Here is a 19,617-nt window from a genome sequence, read left to right as displayed (position 1 = left end):
TCCCTCACAGACCAACAGTCATTCTCTGGTGTGGAGGCAGAAGTCTAGCCTGGGTGCCATCCGTTTGTACGCGTTCCACTGATCAAGCTGAACAAACGTTTATTCAGCGAGAAGGCAGCAATCAGTGGAACGCGTACAAACGGATGGCACCCAGGCTAGCAGAAGGCCCCAGAACACATAAAAAACAAATACGACTTTTATACCACTCTGCTGTTTAGCAAACTGTTCAGCATTAACTAGATTCCTAAAAAGCAAATACAAAGTTTTATTGAAACACATGAAAATTATTATTTTCTATTATACAATTCATCATCTGCATTATTCATCCTGCTCATCCTTAAATTCTTCCAAGGATTTGCCACTCATTGTTGCAATGTTCTGTTGTCCAGTGATTACAAATACTAGTTTATTTATATTTTCAGCACTACTTTTCTCTCTTTTGTTGCCAAATTAATTAACAATTCGATCTCTGTCTCACTGCAGTAGGAGTAAGTCAGTGTGATCAATCCTGACCCTTTGTACAAAGGTTTTGCCACTTGTCTTCACCAAACCAGCACTGAAATGGAGCAACGAAGAACGTAACCCCACTCCTCAGAGCACAGACCCAGACTTACAAACTCTCTCCATGATTTTGTGAGCACAGTAAATTAACAAATTATTGATTCATTAACAATTCTTACTAAAATACTTTAAACATCTTCCTCTATCTCAAAAAACATCACCTTGTAGGCTACTTCCCAGATGATCCCCTTATAGTTCCATAATGGCATCCATATTCACCAGTCAAGCCATTTCAATGTCTAGGATAGTGTGACAGTTGACAGTTGTTTCCTTGAGGTAGCAAGTGGCACTGACGTGGCTGCAGGTTAACAGCGCCCCCTGTAGCCATAGGAATCTGTTGGATATTGACACAGAATGGTTTGTCTGCCAGGTGGAAATCTTATTCTTATCTTATTATTTCAGGTGTGGCAGAAGGTATGTTTTACATTTCAATTGTTTTTAATTTATCACATTATTTAAAGGTGTTCTTTTTATTTTGTTTTACTCTCGTATTTTTTCTTCATATCACCTTCCCTCAACAGAGATTTAAATGTTTCATACCGTGTGAAACTTACTTCAAATAGTTGTCTGTCTGTACCACTTCAGGAATATCTGGTCTGCATTTCATGAAAAAAAATTGTGAACTGTCTCTTTAAAATGTTCTGACATAGCGAGCACAGAATTGGGCTACAACAAGGGGCGGTGAAACAGGAAGTTTTAATATTCTCGACAATGCAACTACGAATGTCTGGTCACTGTAATATAATTATTTCCAGTTGTGATGTTTTCAAAATCGAAATGCCATTGAGAGCTATATTATGGAAACCAGATAATTCATTTATATAAAGCATATGTTGTTTCTTGAGAGAAAAAAAATATTATGTTTAGTGTTCAGTAGGACTTTTATTTGACGAGAAACATTCCTATTCTTATTGATATAATGTTGTATTGCAGAAAATTCAACATTGTTTAACGTACCCCTGAACTCAATTTGCAAGCATAGCAAGCTGCATAAATAGGGATAACAAACGTGAGTTGTGCCCTTAAGTATTTATATGAAAAATATGATATACATTATTGTGAATGTTGGGTCACAATTTATGTTTGACAATGTTCAAGGCTACGACTTGCAAGTTAGCAAACTAGGAAGCTAACACTAGCTAGGATGGCTAGGTTATGTAATTAGCCGACTAGCTATCCAACGCCATTTTCACCAATGCACTTTCTCGCTAGCTGGCTAGTAGGTTATAACAGCAGTCGCTGACTGATTAGCTGCCTACCCAACGTTAGATGCTTAACTGGCTAACCACACATCTCACAATTTCGAAACTTTTAGGTAATGTGTACATTTAAGTGTATGCTTTAGTTTCTTGCCAGCGTTAGCTACGTTGGGGAGCATTTTAAGTTTACATTTGCGCTAGGGTTAGTATGATAGGTGAGTTAGATAACATTACCTGGCTAGATGGCCATCTAGTTATCCAAACTTGATGTTGACATTAGGCCATTAGTGGCTGTCTGACAATGTTTGAGGTACGCCTACTTCTGATGTTATTTTCTTGGGGTGTCTTGCAAAAGTACAATATAGCTACGTAAATGTGTAATTTGAAACACCACAGAAACGAGTATCCCATCAAATCAAGCTTTTATGATACGCTTATTAAACATAGCCTATTTCTTACTTCAGTGGCGCAAAGATGCATTGACACTGATTTTATAGTCAACCAACTTCTCATAACTCGTTGTGGTTTTTAGACGCGTTAATTTAGCTTGGCGTTGCCAGGTAAATGTGACCGCTAGTGTCACCGTTACATTTTCTGCTGGATGAAATCAGCGCAGTGAAGGAAGCTATTAAGAAAATGTCACGAGATGACCTATATTGAATACACAATTTTGGATAGATTTAACAGTTTAAAATTCATACGAACGGTTTCTTCCCCCCCCCCACACACAGGACCAACAATGGATTAATCGAGAGGGGAGCAAGCCCGGAGAATAGGGGCCTTATTTCTACCATGGCCTCAGAACTCCACGAGACGATATTTATGGCAAAGCAGGAACGCCACAAGAATTTGTTTCTGAATTACAGAAATCTAAACAACTTTCCTGTAGAGCTCTTGAAGGATGAAGGACTGCAGTTTTTGGAAAGACTTTATATGAAGAGGAACTCCCTTAGAAGTTTGGTAAGGATGTTTACCACCCTCACAGTCTGAAGCCTAATTTGACATGACAATTTTAGTCTCACGAAAATTGACTCTTATTCCTAAATGTAAATGTCCACTCTCATGCTCTCCCAGAGTTGAAGACATTGAGACTAACTGTGCATGTTATGGATACTTAAAACTACCAATTCCCTTGTTGCTTCTGTCAGAAATAGCTTACTGATTATTTATGATCATGTGTTTATATTTCCCAAATGTCAGTATATAGATATTATGTAAAAAAAGTCTACATCAACCATACTCTTTTTCTTTTACAGCCTGACAATCTTGCACAAAAGCTTCCAAACCTGATCGAACTGTAAGTAGTTCCACTAGCGCAAAGATGTAGACATCAGTTATATCAGTTATTTATTGTGTCTGATTTTCATTACTCTGCCAATGGGTACGCTATTCAATCAGAACCGTAAGAGTAGTCCTTAATCCTTTCAGACAGTCAGGTTTGATGAGAAGGTGGTCATACCATCCTGATCGTTATTCTTGCTGCACATTTACCATGTCTCCAGTAGGTGGCAGTGAAAGAGCAAACATATGGATAAAGTGGATGTTGGAGTAGGTTTAGCTAGAGGTTGTGTATGTGTTCGGGATTATGGATGACTCTTAAATGGCAGTATGTCTTTCTGTTTTACAGGTATTTGCACTCAAATAATATCGCCATGATTCCTGAAGGTATACATATTCAATATATATTTCCTGAATGAAAAGTGACCTGTTTCCAAACTGTTTTGATTAAAATTAGGCCTATATCTTTTATGGAGGGACATTTACTGCTGTTTAGTCTCTCAAATAGTGCCTTTCTCTGCAGCTATTGGCAATTTGGCCAAGCTACAGTCCCTGGATTTGAGTGACAATGCCCTGCAGATCATCTGTCCTGAGATTGGTCGGCTGGGGTCTTTACGGCACTTGAGATTGGCCAACAACCAGTTGAAGTTCCTCCCTCAAGGTATGCCACCTACATTCATATTCCATAGTCATGCAGCATTGGCTCTTATCTAAATAATCTTACAGAAGAGTGCAGGCAGGATTCGTTAGCAAATCTTGTGCTATTTCTGCAGAAAATCCATCATCTTGTGTTTCTCTTATAGCCATACTTGTTAGCAAAGAGATGGAGACTCTAGTTGTGCACACACAGTGACTTTAGACTTGACTTGAGACTTGTCCTCAAAAGACTTTGAGACTGGACTTGAACTTGATACTGGGGACTTGTGAACACACTTTATTTGTATTTATTTATTTACTTCTACTGGCTTTGTAACAATGGGCAGTTAACAAGATTAGATTGGATTTGAAACGGTCAGTGAGTTTATGTTTGCTTGTCACTCTTGTTCAGCAACAGACAAGTGAGTACTTTCTTCTTTAATTTCTCACCATACCAGATTATTTCATGTTTTCAACTAACTTAATATTTTGTTTGAGCAAGTTGAATTTCATGTCACTGGCAACAATTTCAATTCAACAAGGCTCCAATTCATTGTTAAAGAATAGTGTAACAGGATGCAGTGAATCTGTTGAGACTGGACACAGTATAGCAACACATACAACCTGTTGAAAAACAATGGGACCATCTTGCTTGCCGCATACATTCTTTGAGAACCAAGTAATGTTATCCAGTCGTGATAATCATGGACAATTCACATTTTTCCACACTGGCTTGTTGGCCTATAAGGTTTTACACTCATGTTTTCCCCTTCAACAAATGTAATCAATCCTCATCAACCTAGAGAAGTAGTTTAACCCATTTGCATGTCATGACTTCCACAATGAATAGATGCCTAGATGCTTTAAGGGGTAGGCCAAGACAGCAGACGATTTTACATAGCTGTGCAAAAGCATTTCCAAAATGTTCAAAAGAATGATAAATGGCTGTTATGATGTTCACAAGTGAATAGATGGTGTCGAGGCTGAACAGTTTTGAGAATGTCCCAAAGCAAGTCAGAAACTGGAAGTGGGAACTCAATACTTGGAGTATACTGAAGCTGTATGTTCATTTTTCAAGGCAAAATACAGTTATTAACTTTAAAAGAAAGTGCTTTTGTACATGTATTGTTTCATAATAAATTGCAAAAGCCTGTTTAAACAAATATATGCTGATAATGTATGGTAATAGACGATTAGTGATGAAAATACAGTACCTGCTTTAAATTCCTTAGATAAAGCTAGGTTGTGTTCTAAGCAACCTGGATGGCATGCAGTAGATGATCGAACCCTCATTACAACCAAGAGACTTGACTTGGACTTGTGACCAAAGACTTAAGACTTGACTTGGACTCGAGCTCAACGACTTGAGGCTTGCCTTGGACTTGCTAAAAAAAGCCATGAGCATCTCTGCTTGTTAGGCAGCAGTAATTCTGCAGCAAACTCTCACTGGCTGTCACCTCCTCACTTCCTCCGTGCACAGTTTTGACCATGCTCTCCCCCCCCCTCTTACACCAACCTATTTTTATACTCTCTATTTAACATTTCCACAGTAGGGGTGATGAGAGCCTGACTGTTGGTAACATTTGCAGCTTAACCTCTTGCGTTCTCCTCTAACCTATCCGTTTTTTATCAGCCCCACTGCCGCCTGTGGTGGCCAGTCTGATTAAAAGTGCTGGTTGTTGGTTGGGTTTGGTGGAAAGAGTGCCTGTGGTCATAAGTGAGATGTGTACATGTGGGCAGTGCTAAATCGAGGTCGCCAGTGCCCATGTTCACTAGCCTCCCCCTGGGCTGATGCCCTGAAGCTCTGGGAGACAGTTGCCTTGTATTAACCCTGGCCGTGTCTGTGCGGTGTTTGTTTGTTGATTCGAGTGGTCACAGGGGGGGGGGTGCAGAAGCCTGTCAAAAGGGCTGCTCCTGATTCTAGTTTATGTGTGTGATTGGGCCCGGCACCAACCTCCTCGCCTCTCTCCACAAACCGTTCCCCCCACTCCACCCACCCCCTCGCTGCAGCCACTATCACCACTCGCTCACTTGTTCTTGGCAGAGGAATGGCTGGCTTTCTGGTTTCCAAATTTAGTAACGGTGAGTAAAAATATGCAATAACAAATGAAGTCTGGTATGTCAGGCCAGAGGCCCAAAAAGAAGTCCAATGTTTTTGGAGCAAGGATTTTTTTCTTTGGAGACGGTGAGCGTTGTTGATTCATGGCACAAGCCCTTTGCACAAAACTTTACACTTCATTCCTGAAACCTCACAAATCCTTTCTCTTTCTCATTCCTCTCCTCTGTCCGACTCAGCATCCTCTTATTAACACGGTACTGTTATAGTACCACTATATCAGAATCAGAATCATGTTTATTGGCCAAGTACATTTTCATATACAAGGAATTTGTTGTGGTGTTTAGTTGCTCTCAATGTACTTTAACTGAAAATGTGCAATATAGGCTATCGCAACAGTTTAGGAACATATGACGTGGAACATGAAATGTCTGTGAAAAGGGGATGCATATTTCTGTATTTTAGCTGTTGTTGCATCAGAGTTTATGTAAAGAAGGAAGGTAGAGAGAAAAGAATCATTTTTATGATTGCTTTATACCTTCAAATACAGGCCTCACTTTCAGTGTTTGGTACGAAAGTCAAATGGTTCAAAGTTATGACGTTCGTCATAGTGGAGGTGCCTGATGCTAGGCCAAAGACTGCCAGACTGACATTTTTGGTCCCCTTCTCCCTGTTGCTTCACTCAAGAACAAGTATCAGTAAATACGTTAGTGAACATCACATAGCATAACATCTCTCTCTCTCTCACTCTCAATCTCTCACTCTTACTCTCTCTCCCCTTCTCAGTTGGATTCAGGTCACTCTCGGGCCATTTGTAATCAGGAGTTGATTGTCCTTGAATTGTAGTAACGATAATGTGTGAAGCTAGTCATGCAGGAGACCAGTTGTGAATCTGGAGGGGAATAGTCAGGGTGTCCGGATGACTGAAGGCAAACTTATCGCAATACTACAATAACGCAACAGTCTGCATCTGTTCAATCCTTCATTCCTTTCTTTCACTTTATGAATGCATCTCTCTGTTGTGAAACTTAGTTTTAAACGTTGCGCAGACATCTAACTCACAGCGATGTGTCTTTGTTGTGAATGAGAACTGGGAATTAAAACACCCTTTAAAGTTTATGGCACGGGCATATGATCTGTCACATTGTTTTGTCTGAAAATCCCATCGTCATCTGTCTGTCAGACATTTTCCGTGTTCTGTTTGCATTTGCTTTTCAGGCACTGACCTATATACAACACCCCTCAACCTTTTTTCTTGTCATTAATTTCCAGTGTGTCATTGAACTGTGTCTGCGGCTGGGATATTGCATGCAACAGCGGCGTGGTTAGTTGCCTGAGCACAATTATACAATAGATTAAAAGAGGTCTGAAACAGTGCAGACATTCCAGTGGTCGGAAAACCACTGTGATTGTTCACTAATTGAGTAACCATATGTTTTTATGAGGCAAGTGGTCCTGTCCTCCTTGCCGTAGGATAGCAGTTCCTTTTTCTGTCACAAGAGTATATCCATTTTGACAGGTCATTTTTTTTTATTGATATTAGAAAAAGGGTCTTAATGCACCTATTGTCAGATCCCTCTTGTTGTCAACAGGGGGCGATAAACAATAATCATGGAGACTGACATGAACTTTAACATGAAATGGGCTGACATCCAAGCTGAGGCCCGTCCCTTCACACCATCATGCTGTCAGTGTGCCTGCTGTCAGCCCTCTCGCTCTCTCTCTGGTTCATTCCCCATACCTTTGTGTAGCATCTTTGTGTAGCTGTGTGTGTAAAGTGTGTAGCTTATTTGTGTAGCTGTGTGTAGAGTTTGTCGCTTCCAAGAAAGGTGAAAATACACAGACAGAAAGATAGACAGGCAGAGAGAGAGGCTATGTTATAGAGGCCCAGGAGCTGAAGAGCTCCCCGCCCCCTGTTTTGCGTACTTGAAATGTAGTACACCATGGCTCTCACTCTGCCTGCTAATGGCACTTTTCATTAGTTGAGGTAATGAACAGGGGATCAGCTGGGCTCTCCGTAGACACAAGCCCCTCTCCAGGGAATCCTCTCACACTGCGGCGTAGCTCAGCAGTGGAACAGGAGCACGGACCTCACCCTGTCCCGCTGTATAAACAGTATGTGTCAAAGTGATGATCTCTGTTTGTTCTCAGCCATGTCAGCTCCTGTTGCCTGTAGTAGCATAACTGCTCAGGCATGACACTACCTGCGCCAGGGCCATCCGAGTGCAGGTTTTCTGCGGAGCAGAAGTTTATTTGGGGAAAGCTTGATTTCATGAGAACACCGTTGCTCCAGAGAAGGGTTTTCCAAGTCCATGTCCAGTCTCTTGAGTGCAAATTATTCTCTGTGTTACAAGTGTGTGTGTGTGTGTGTGTGTGTGTGTGTGTGTGTGTGTGTGTGTGCGTGCAAGTGTGCGTGCAAGTGTGCGTGCAAGTGTGTGTATGGATATGTTTCTATATATTTCTATTGTATATATGTTTTTGTTGTGTGTTTTTATGTGTGAGCTTTTGTGTCTGTGTTTTTTGATGTGCTGTGTCCCCACCCTGCAGAGATCGGGGAGCTGCGTGAGCTGGAGACTCTGGACGTGTCCACGAACCTGCTGAGCTCTCTGCCCGAGCGGCTGCACCAGTGCCTGTCCTTGCAGTGCCTGACGGCCGACCGCAACAACCTGCGCTGCTTCCCGCGCCAGCTCTGCCAGCTGCACAGCCTTAACGAGCTGTCCATGGCCGCCAACTGCCTGGCCTCGCTGCCCCTTGGTGAGTCGAGGCGTCAGCGGATGCGTGTTACTTTCAAAGCCTGGGAGGTGTGTCAGTTGCACAGTCATTGGCCTGTCTCTGTGTCTCAGTCATTGGCCAGTCTCTGTGTCTGTCACAGGAGGGCAAATGCAAACAGGCATTCTTCTTCTTCTTCTTCTTATTCTTGTTACCTTTTTCTGCGATTAATTCAGCCCGAACCGCTTAACGTAGAAACTTCATTCAAACTTTGTCGCATAGGTCTTGTAAAGGACACTTATGCTATGTATTTTTCACTTTTCTAAACTTTATACTTTTTAAGATATTAAATAAAAACGAATCTAAAATGTTTCCCATTGACTTACATTGGGCCATTATGACATCATAATAGGGTCTTTAAACTGGCTTGCACCTGTGCTTCACTGACAGCTGCGCCAAATCAAAGGAACCTCTTCTCTGTCCATCTCAATTTAACTGTAACTAGGAACATTAAGACACCTTCCATTCTCTACTTTTTTTTCTCTCCATCTCTCCATCTTTCTCTCTATCCCTCTCAGTCTACTTTCTCTCACACTAAATCTCTCTTCTTCACTCCATTTTTATCTCCTTTTTTCAATATTTTCACTCTTTTTCTCTTCCACTCTTCTTTCCTTTCTTCTTTCCTTCTTCCACTCTTCTTTCCTTCTTTCACTTTTCTTTCCTTTCTTCACTCTCCTTTCTTCTTTCCTTCTTTCACTCTTCTTTCCTTTCTTCTTTCCTTCTTCAACTACTATTTCCTTCTTTCACTCTTCTTTCCTTTCTTCACTCTTCTTTCTTTTCTTCTTCCACTCTTCTTTCCTTTCTTCACTCTTCTTTCTTTTCTTCTTTCCTTCTTTCACTCTTCTTTCCTTCATCCTCTCTTCTCTCCTTTCTTCACTCTTCTTTCCTTTCTTCTTTCCTTCTTCCACTCTTCTTTCCTTTCTTCTTTCCTTCTTTCACTCTTCTTTCCTTTCTTCACTCTTCTTTCTTTTCTTCTTCCACTCTTCTTTCCTTTCTTCACTCTTCTTTCTTTTCTTCTTTTCTTCTTTCCTTCATCCTCTCTTCTCTCCTTTCTTCACTCTTCTTTCCTTTCTTCTTTCCTTCTTCCACTCTTCTTTCCTTTCTTCTTTCCTTCTTTCACTCTTCTTTCCTTTCTTCACTCTTCTTTCTTTTCTTCTTCCACTCTTCTTATCTTTCTTCACTCTTCTTTCTTTTCTTCTTTTCTTCTTTCCTTCATCCTCTCTTCTCTCCTTTCTTCACTCTTCTTTCCTTTCTTCTTTCCTTCTTCCACTCTTCTTTCCTTTCTTCTTTCCTTCTTTCACTCTTCTTTCTTTTCTTCTTCCTTTCCTAACTTTTGCATTTCATGCACTGGTATTTCCTTCAGGAAATGCATTTTCTAGTTATGAGTTGTTCTTCAGATGGATCAGGGGCATATTTTACGACCCTTCTGTCAGCCCGGGTGCAAGATTACGCTAAAATGAAGAAAAAAACTCTTCTGTCTCACTCGCCTTCTCCAGCAAGCGGTCGGAAATGTTCACTTTTCCCTGAACTCACACTACCTCAGGACTGACCATGGGACTGACAGCCTGAAGCGCTCCAGTGGGGGGAGGGCCTTTATTATGAACTGTCCAATGGCAAGTACATATTTTGAAGAGCATGTGCCATTAACTAATTGAGCCACTGGAATAGACACAAAACACAGTTTACATCTCTACTGGGGTGACTCATGCTTCCTGTACCTGCCTGAAAGCACTGAATTTGGACACGACGCAGAGCTTGTCTAAAGGCCATGATTCATGCTATATGATTTTTTTGTTGTTTACTGACTTGGCCCAGATGCATCTGCATCCCTTGCACCATGATCACTGGGCATCACAGAAGGGTTGGAGGAGGATTTAACTGCTGTGTTATGAACCGTGAAGGATCATGATTAGTTGGCGCGTAATCCATGCAATGTATTTCATGGAAGATAAGTGAAATAGAAAAGAGAGATCATGAGAAGCCATTAACAGCATGGCCTTTCAGAGGATCATCATCTCATGAAACAAAAAGGCCCTTCTCCTAACACTCTTCTCAAATGATTCCAACGTGGTGGGATCAGCATGTGTTATGGACAGACGGAATGTGCTTTGTCTTCTCTTATGAAGAGCTGGAGGGAGAGTTAGTGAGTGACTGTGAGCGAGAGAAGGAAGTAGGGAGGGAGAGGTAGGCGAGCCATTGCCCGCTCTCCTTAGGCTTCAGGAGCTGCTGGTGGGCAAAAGCGGCAGCGGTCCAGTGGAAATGTTTGAGACCGTTTGAGAGCTTAAAAGCGGCCACATGAAAGACGTGTGTGGAAATGGTGTTGGCGTGAGTCGTCCCTCCCCACCTTCTCCCCTCACCCCCGCCCCTCTGTCTACAGCCAGATAGCCTTCGTCAGCTTAGAAGTCTGTGCAGGCCAGATGTGAGAGAGGCAGCGAGCAGCAGCAAAACACACACACACACACACACACACACGCGCACAGGAAACTGAAGAGCAGTATTCACTCACACATACCGATTCCTCATAACCCTTTGCGTGCCTTGTCAAGTGAAGCTTCACCCCTCGTGGGTGGCAAGCTTGTGCGTGCTGAATGCGGGGGGCAACACCGCTGTGAACTCAAATAACTGATAATTATGGGCTTCTCCCCACCGCACCGCACTAATAGCTCTAATTCTGAAGCTGTTGTGAAGCGTCACAGATCTCCTTCCTTAACGCCTTTTTTCCTCCCACCTCTACTGGTAGGCGTCATAGCTGTCAACAGTCCTTCCATCCCCCTGCACACACACACACACACACACACAGACTCCTCACCACCTCCAGTCTTCCAGACGCAGCGTTGGCCTGTCACGGTCCTGTTGAGGATGGGGTAATTGGCTGTGCTAGTGGGGACTGTGCTAGTTAGTGCGGTGGCCAGGGTAGGGGATGGGATATGAGCTAGAGAGAGAGGGTGAGGATGTGTGTGTGTGTGTGTGTGTGTGTGTGTGTGTGTGTGTGTGTGTGTGTGTGTGTGTGTGTGTGTGTGTGTGTTGTGAGTGTGTAGCTGCAGGTGCAAGGAGCCCCACACTGTGAGGTGCTACTGGAGCCCGTAGGGGGGTACACACTCCAGCAGGATGATAATGAGCCTGGCATACTAATGGGTTTGTGTGTGTGTATGTATGTGTGTGTGTGTATCTGTGTGTGCGCGTGTGTTAGGATGGGTGTCTTTGTGCTGGGGGGGTTGCTCCATCCGTAGCTTCAAAGGCTCCCTATCTGTACGTCAGCACGTGCACTGTGCACGCGATAGCATCAGCTCAAGTTTACGTCAAGGGCAAAGAGTGTTGCCACAGCCTGTCTTGCATATCCTGTACAGGAGCAGCGAGGGACCGAGGGGCTGACTGAGACCGTTGGTACTGTCTCTTGGCATGTGTCATGTGGCAGAAGGACCACAACATGAGCAGTGTCACTAACTCATCAACTGAGATCTGTGTCTTTTTGTGGAGTAGGAGAAAAGAATGGGTGTGAATCATACGTAGTAAATTAGCCGAGCATTTGGGAAATAACAGTCCTTAGCTCTTAATGATGTATGCAGGGCACATTAGTGTGAAGCTGATGATTTGCATCCGTTGTCATTTGCATCTGTCAGATCTTGGGCGTTCGCGGGAGCTGCAGTTTGTCTACGTGGACAACAACATTCACCTGAAAGGCCTTCCATCCTACCTGTACAACAAAGTGATCGGCTGCAGTGGGTGAGAAATCCTCTCTCTCTCTCTCTCTCTCTCTCTCTCTCTCTCTCTCTCTCTCTCTCTCTCTCTCTCTCTCTGCCTCCTCCATACATGTTGTTTTTCCATTGACAACATTATTCATATTACTTAAGATGGCTCCATATCCTTCATGGGCCTTCATGAGACCAAGATACTGGGGTAAATTCATTGTTCATTTTGCCCTCTCTCATCTCATCTCCTGTCCTCTCTCTTTCTCTCCAGGTGTGGGCTGTCAGCTCAGGTATCTGACATGAAGCTGGTCACCTTGGCCCTGGGGGAGATGACGGTGACTCTGCCTGCTGAGGTGAAGGCCATCGGCTCTGAGCTGGATAAGGTGGTACCCCTGGAGGAGCTTGCCATGAGGGCCCTGCACAGCATGTACAACGGCCCCCCAAAAGGTATGAAGACGGGGCACTGCACTTATCAGTTTCCTAGTTGCTGGGAATGGAACTGATCCAGAGTGGGACACATACAGTTGTATGTAAAATTTTGGGAAGTCCTGGGCATTTTGTAGCTTTTTTTGGGAAGTGGAAAGCAGTAAGAACAACCCCTGCAGCAAATAGACATAAAAATGTCCTCTCCCAGGATTTCTTAGTACATGAGTCACTGACATAATAGCATGTAATTAATGTGTGAGCAAAGAATCACAGCCATGCTATCTTTAACAACATAACAAAATGCTCAGACAGCCACATCAAGTTTCCCAGGTGTTGTAGTAGCGTAGATTCACACATGCAGCACTCTTCCCTTTTCACTTGTATGCTCCAAATGGCATGAAAAACGAAAGATCGGAGGTGGTAAGTCCAGGTCCTCAGAGAACAGATCCTCTCCAGTGTTTCTGGCAGCCTTCTGAACTAGCTAATTGGCACAACCTGGGGGAGTGGCAATGCATGCAATTGGCCAGTTCAGTGTGTGGATGGGTCAAAACACAACAAGTCTAAACTTCTAAAGAAAACAAAAACATGTTAATAAATTGTTTAAATGACAGAATTCTCGCTATTATTTTTATCATTACTTTATGAACTTTAAGTTATCTACCCCTTCTCAGATGCATATTTATCCTACAGTTGGACCAGCCTCAGTAACAAAGGCCGTTGGTGTGTGTTGGTGTTTCTGTGCAGGTGTGAAGATCCTGCCTCCCATCCTGTTGCCTAAGAGCCTGCTGGACCTCCTGCAGTGCCCGTTGGGACACTGCCACCGCTGCAGCCAGCCCATGTTTACCATCGTCTACCCCAAGCTTTTCCCCCTGCGAGAGACAGCTCTGGCGGGAGTCCACAGGAGGTAATCCCCCCCCTTGAGCAGCGAGGACATGGCACATCGTGACTGACGTGGCTACAGATTCGCCTTGGTACCAGCAGCACAATGAAGACGTTTAATCAGCTCGACTTTAGCGATTGTGCTGCGTGTTTGCAAACTGTCCGGCAGCTAGCGTTGTTGATAAAGCCAGATTTGCGATAGCTTGCCCTAGGGTGCTCCTAGTCAAAGCACATGGGCAGACAGATAGCACCGCACTCGTCTCTGTCCACTCCATCGTTATGCATATCTCTTTACTGTGTCTGATGCCTGTCCATTTACGCACTCCGTGAGGCAAGTAATGAGCTGGCAGGGGATGCTTTACAGTCACTATCTCCCAACAGGCTGTGGCCATTGTGCCTCCTGTCACACTTCATTTGTAACAGGACACCCTGCGATTCATATAAATGTCTCATACGCTCGACCCTTGAGTGCTGTTGTTTGCTGCTTTCGTTGGGTCCAGATGCATTAAGAGATATAATCATTCTAGTAATTACCCCTCATCCTGCCTCTAACGCGCGGCTACGGTACACGCTATGCCCCCACCAATTACGATGCGCCTGGCTACAAATGCAGTAGAAAAACAAAGCCCTGGTTCATATTTCAGTCCTCCACTCTCCTTGTCTCTCTTCTCCCCACCTCCCTTCCCGCCACCCCCACCTGCTCTCCTCTCCTGCTGCTCTACCACTCCTCCCTGGCATTTGGTGCAGGTTTTCAGGCGAGGGGGAGGCTAATTGAAAGGGATGGCCGCTCAACGCTGATTCCCTTTGACAGTGCAGCTTTTGCCAGGGGAAGCCAGTACAGGCTCATGCTGTGCCACCGTGAGTGTGTGTGTGTGTGTGCGCGCGCGCACACACACACACACACAAACACACACACACACAGAGTCCCGACTGTGCATGTGCTGCTGCCGCCGCCGCCGCCGTGAGAGTCGTGCGTTTGGAAAGGCGGCTCGCTGCCGAGTGGCAGCTCAGCTCAGAGCTCGCCCGTGGAGCCCTGCCAAAAGAAACCACACAAGACTCCCCAGGGCGAAAAGAGAGAGTGAGAGAGAGCAAGCGAAAGAGAGAGAGAGAGAGAAGGGGGGGGGAGCATCACACCTCTATCTGTCATTTACATCCATGAGCATGTTGTTGTGTGGTGTGCAGGGGCTTCCGCTGAGGTGGAGGGGAGGGGGCTATGAGGTCTCCAGACCCGGTTTTAAATGGTTACACCTCTGACAGAGGCATGTTTTGTTGGAGAGCGTGGCTCCACAGAGATCATCAGCAAGCAGCTCCAGACACCCTTGGAAGAGAACTGAATGTCAAATCATTCACTGTGCTGCTGTAACTGATACCATGCAATGGAGCCCAACCGATTAGTGCTTACTGCACTCAGATTTAGGATTCTTGGCATCGAGAGAGCATCCTAGTGTTTAGCACATAAATGGACAAATACTGGCATATTATCACTGTAGATTATCATTACTGAGGATAGTAACAATGGGTGTTGGCCTTCAAGCGGTCCCGGGTTCGTATCACAGCCTCTGCAAGGAGGCCTATGTAAGTCGCTTTGGATACAGGTAAATACCGGATCTTTACCTTCAGATTTTGTCAGCTAAGATTGAATAAATGCTTGAGGTAACATCCAAGTCTTTGGCTTGAGCCCTGACAAAACAGTCCTGCTTCTATGAAGTGATCTCATTTTTCAGGAGCGTTGTCCTTAGCTATCTCTGCTCGTTTTCTGATGAACTTGTTGCTGCAGTGGTTCTGTCATTCGTTTACACCTCAGTGCAATTGCCTGACTGAGACGTTGAGTAGTGGCGGCGGCCGTGGCGGTGATGAGTGGAGGTAATCATTAGCTGGATGCTGGCCATGGCACCCTGCCCTTGTCTGTTCTTCCGAGGACTGAAGTGCTGCTCACACAGACACTGCACTCCATCCAAAGCATCCTCCATTTTTCTTTTTTCTAACATGTGCTCTTCTCTTTTAGCAGTCATCTATAACGGTTATTTTTTCTCTCTCTCTCTCTCTCTCTCTCTCTCTCTCTCTCTCTCTCTCTATCTCTTTCTGCTTTCTCTCCCAACAGAACCACAGTGAGTTTTGTGGCATATTGCTGCTCCAGTCTGTGTTTGAGGACATTTGACCTGCAGGGATGACAACTGTAGGCTCTGGCTCCTTCACTCCCTCCATCCCTGCCTCACCTTAAACGGCACTGAAGGCTGACTTCACCCACATGAAGGAAAAGGACGATATTTCTTTCTCCCTCTCTATGGCTGCTACAGCTAAACAGACTACAGAGTGCAGGTGCTCCACTTCTCTCGTACCACAAACCACTTATGAAGGAGAACTCTAGCCCCACTAGAGAGACAGACATGGGGCCAAGCTTGGCAATGATTTTCCCCCATCCTCCATAAATCACACCTCCCCAATTGGTCACCTCTGATGGAGTTCGATGTTAACCTGATCAGAAATGACAGTGGAATAAGCAGAACATGCTGGAATGTTCTACACATTATCAATATTACATTATCCAATAAGTTAGAAATGTGTCGATCCTTGCCAGTGAATACCACACGTCAAACTACAAGCGAATGAAGAACTCTTCTTTCTCATCTGAGAGAGAAAACAAAATCTACTTTCCTAGTCCTTTTGAAATGTGTACCTGGCTTTAATGTCACATGGTGGCAAAGAGAAATCGAACAGATGTATATTTTGGTCTACAGAGCCTATCAATTATCAGTTTTGTCATAGTGGGGAAAAAAAGATTTTAAAAGGTTCGGTCTCAACTACTGCTTTGGAAATTGGTATTTTTGAAACTGGAGTAAATTACTTCAGATGAATATATCTTAATCACCACAAGAAAGTGCATTTATACATCTTAAAAAAAAAAAAATCTTGGTGTCAAAGTCGGTGTAGAGAAATGCGGCAGCCGTCGGGTTATGGTGCTGAGTGACTGTCTTCAGATGACTTCGGGAGTGGGGCCCAAACTCACGTGCATTACATTGTACACTATCTAGTTTCTGTGGTTTCTCTGATGTGTTCTGAAGTTTGCACTTGAATGAAACTCCCAGCTGGCTTTGTGAGATTTGTTCCAAAACAGTGAGCCATGGATCTCCATGCTTGCACACACACACACACACACACACACACACACACACACACACACACAGTCACACTCAAAAGAGAAAAAAGCTCAGTGTTGGCCTGATAATTAAGGCTCTTTCAGTGACTGCGTCGTCAGGTCCCTTGAATGAAGGCCAGAGTGAACAGATTGTGAAGTTAGAAAACCTGCGAAACAAACATACCGGCTCAAACATTAACTGGAAGAATTATGAGTGTGGATCATATGAAGACATTTGCCGCTTGAATCTCAGTACACTGACTGAAAGGTTAACCAGATTTTTTTGCACAGCTCTTAACAGTGGCACTTAAACCCTACTAGATGGTTATAGCTAATGTCTCATTTGCCAAGGATGGGGAGTTAGTTCATGGGGTTTGGTCACATTGATGACAGCATTTTGTTCAGTAGAATATTAATTAAGGGGGTGTGAACTGAAGCGCTGGGGTTTTTAAGCAGTTTTCCATTTTTCACTGATTTTTGTACATGTGTTTTTCCTCTGTAAGAAAATCTAATTTATGAATAATTGCTTTTATTTGAATGTGTTGACATTTGGCAATAATCATTCTAAATGTTCACATTTGTCTGGTGTTTGCATTGTCTCCACTCACACACACACACACACACTAGCACACGCTATCAAGGAACACCAGTGACGAGACCCCTTATCGTTTACTCGGTGGAGGAAGAGCTGTTTGCTAAGGTTTGATGCTGTAAAAAGTGCAGTTGTTTTAGACGACACTGAATTCTCGATATTGGTGAAGGTAGTAGTGCAGATTTTTGACTGATTTTAGAAGCATCTTCAAAATAAGTTAAAGGTAGAATCCTTTGGGTGTTTTTTCAGAGTTAGAAATGTTGAGAAAACTCGGCAACCTAGAAGTACTGAAACACGACCTTGCCAACAGCTTCATATTTTAATGATCCCATCATAGATAGTGGCCTTAGAAGAAGTAGAGCAGTTCGGCAAATCTAATAAATTACAGTGCACATGGACCTGAAGAATGAAACATAACCTTTGAGCGAATTGCTTTTGGATGACTTCATGGTAGGTTCAATTGTCAGAGCTAATTTGCTCTTCATTACATTCCCAGCCCTGCAAATCATTAAAAAATGCTAAATATTTATTTGATTCCAAGTTGGCCATAGAGCTGAGAAATGTTGAGGGGATTTGTTTCTGCCTTGCACGACACTTGTGTGAATCTCCTGTTTTTCCAATTGAGCCCACCAGTGGGAGTATAAAGTTAAGATTTATTCACTTTTGGATGGGCTACAATGCAGTAAAGTTGACATCCAGTTTTGGAGTGCACATGGCAAAAAAATCTGATGTCTGTAGAAGACATGGATTCATTTTTGCATGGCTCAGAGAGGAACAGACACAGTATATCTTAATTGCCGTATCCTGTGTGAGTGAGAGAGTGAATAAGTGTGACTGTCCTCTGATGCCCTCTTTGAACAGGTACTGCTCCCTAACCTCCACCTGAACTTTTCCCTGCTGCCGCACTCAGCCAGCAATGCTCAGGGCACCTCATAAATCATCTCAAACAAAACATATTTAATCCATAATGGGTTTCCCTGACAGAGAAATGTACTACTTCTGGTAGGCAAACAGATGCTTTTCAAGCCCCCTGTGTCTAGTTGTGGCACACAGTGCCAGAATACCCTTACAGAGACTGAAATCGCATATTTTTTGTGTGAGGTTACATTCTGTCATTTCTGAATCTACACATACACTGCATACTATTGGCTATCAAAACATTGAGGGCTACTAATCCTGTTACTGACGCAAACAATTGATTCAAAGACTGGTTTACAAAACCATATAAAACATAGTGACGAATGTCGCACTGTTTTTGAACTTTTTGTGGAATAAACAAGTGGAACAGTGGAAATAGTTTGTAACAATAAATGGTGAGAACACTGATAATACTGATTCTGAGTTAGCACCTACAACACCAACACCAACCAGGGTGAATAAGGGAAAGGGGTAAGACCAATAATATTTAGTTTGTGTTGTCATCATTGTCACAATGCCTCTTTTTTGTCTTTATATATTGGAGTCAAGGCGATAAATGAGAGTCTGAGAGTGTTTTTAATGTCACACATAAAATATCCTCAATGCTTACTGATGGTTCCCAATAAAAACAGTGAGAGACGGCTGTAAACAGTGTGAATTGGAAATCGAACAATATGAAATGTGTCCATCTCTCCATAATCTCTGTGCTCCAGATGGCTCGGTATTTGGAGTGATTTGCAATGTCCAATTCCAGCGGGTGTTTGCTTCCCGAGTCAAGAGGACCTGGCGAGCTTTCTGTCCCTATAGACATTGGCTTTGGAAACCCAGAGCGTGAACATATATTGTGTAGCTCATTCATCACATAGCCTAACAGACGCAGGGACACAGCAAAGGTCACTTTCCTGAGAGAGCTATGAGTATAATTTTGTTAATCATTCTTTCATTTATGCTATTTTTATTTTTTTACTTAAGGTGTCGCGTTTCTCTTCAATAAGGAAGGCCTAATGCTGATTTCAGCAGTCGGGTCATTCGTGAGCTTAGAGATGAACCCCTTCATTTCAATTGATATAGCCTATGGTCATCTGGGTCAAATCCTACACTAACAGCTTGCATCTTTACACTCCAGAAACAAAACTGCCACACCTGCCATCACACAACAACAACACGCAAACACATGTGAGCTCATGTGAAACCTGTTGACAAAGCCCATTGGTTTCAATCAAACTTTAAGTACTTTAATTGGCTTAGCACAATGTCCCTCAAAGAGAGTTGACATGAAGTCTGCTGTCTTGCCGTAATTGACTGCATAATGCTTGTTCCGAAAAATGGATTGCGTTTCCCCCTCTGTAATATTTTTTTTTTTATATGAGAAACACATTGGTTACAAATCACTTAATATAGACTCTGACCAGGGCTCTGGCCAGAATGGTGCTGTAGCCTATGTCAGGAGGATAATGAATCTTGTAGGACGTTTCATT

General features: G+C 43.4%; 1 protein-coding gene across 1 annotated transcript; it reads left to right on the top strand.

Annotated features, from left to right (window-relative positions):
• Positions 1 to 1,513: 1,513 nt before the first annotated feature.
• lrrc28 (leucine rich repeat containing 28) lies at positions 1,514 to 17,202 on the top strand. Its single transcript, XM_080843085.1, has 10 exons — positions 1,514 to 1,570; positions 2,492 to 2,720; positions 3,017 to 3,057; positions 3,388 to 3,425; positions 3,562 to 3,699; positions 8,278 to 8,484; positions 12,120 to 12,222; positions 12,460 to 12,635; positions 13,359 to 13,518; positions 15,595 to 17,202. The coding sequence occupies exons 2-10, from the start codon at positions 2,553 to 2,555 to the stop codon at positions 15,662 to 15,664; spliced, it is 1,101 nt and encodes a 366-aa protein (XP_080699211.1). The 5' UTR covers positions 1,514 to 1,570; positions 2,492 to 2,552; the 3' UTR covers positions 15,665 to 17,202.
• The last annotated feature ends 2,415 nt before the right edge of the window (positions 17,203 to 19,617 follow it).

This window comes from Sprattus sprattus (genome assembly GCF_963457725.1).
Source record: "Sprattus sprattus genome assembly, chromosome: 8".
Classification (NCBI taxonomy): Eukaryota; Metazoa; Chordata; class Actinopteri; order Clupeiformes; family Clupeidae; genus Sprattus; species Sprattus sprattus.
Note: the sequence above shows the minus strand (reverse complement) of the source record. Positions and strands in the feature narration are given on the sequence as shown.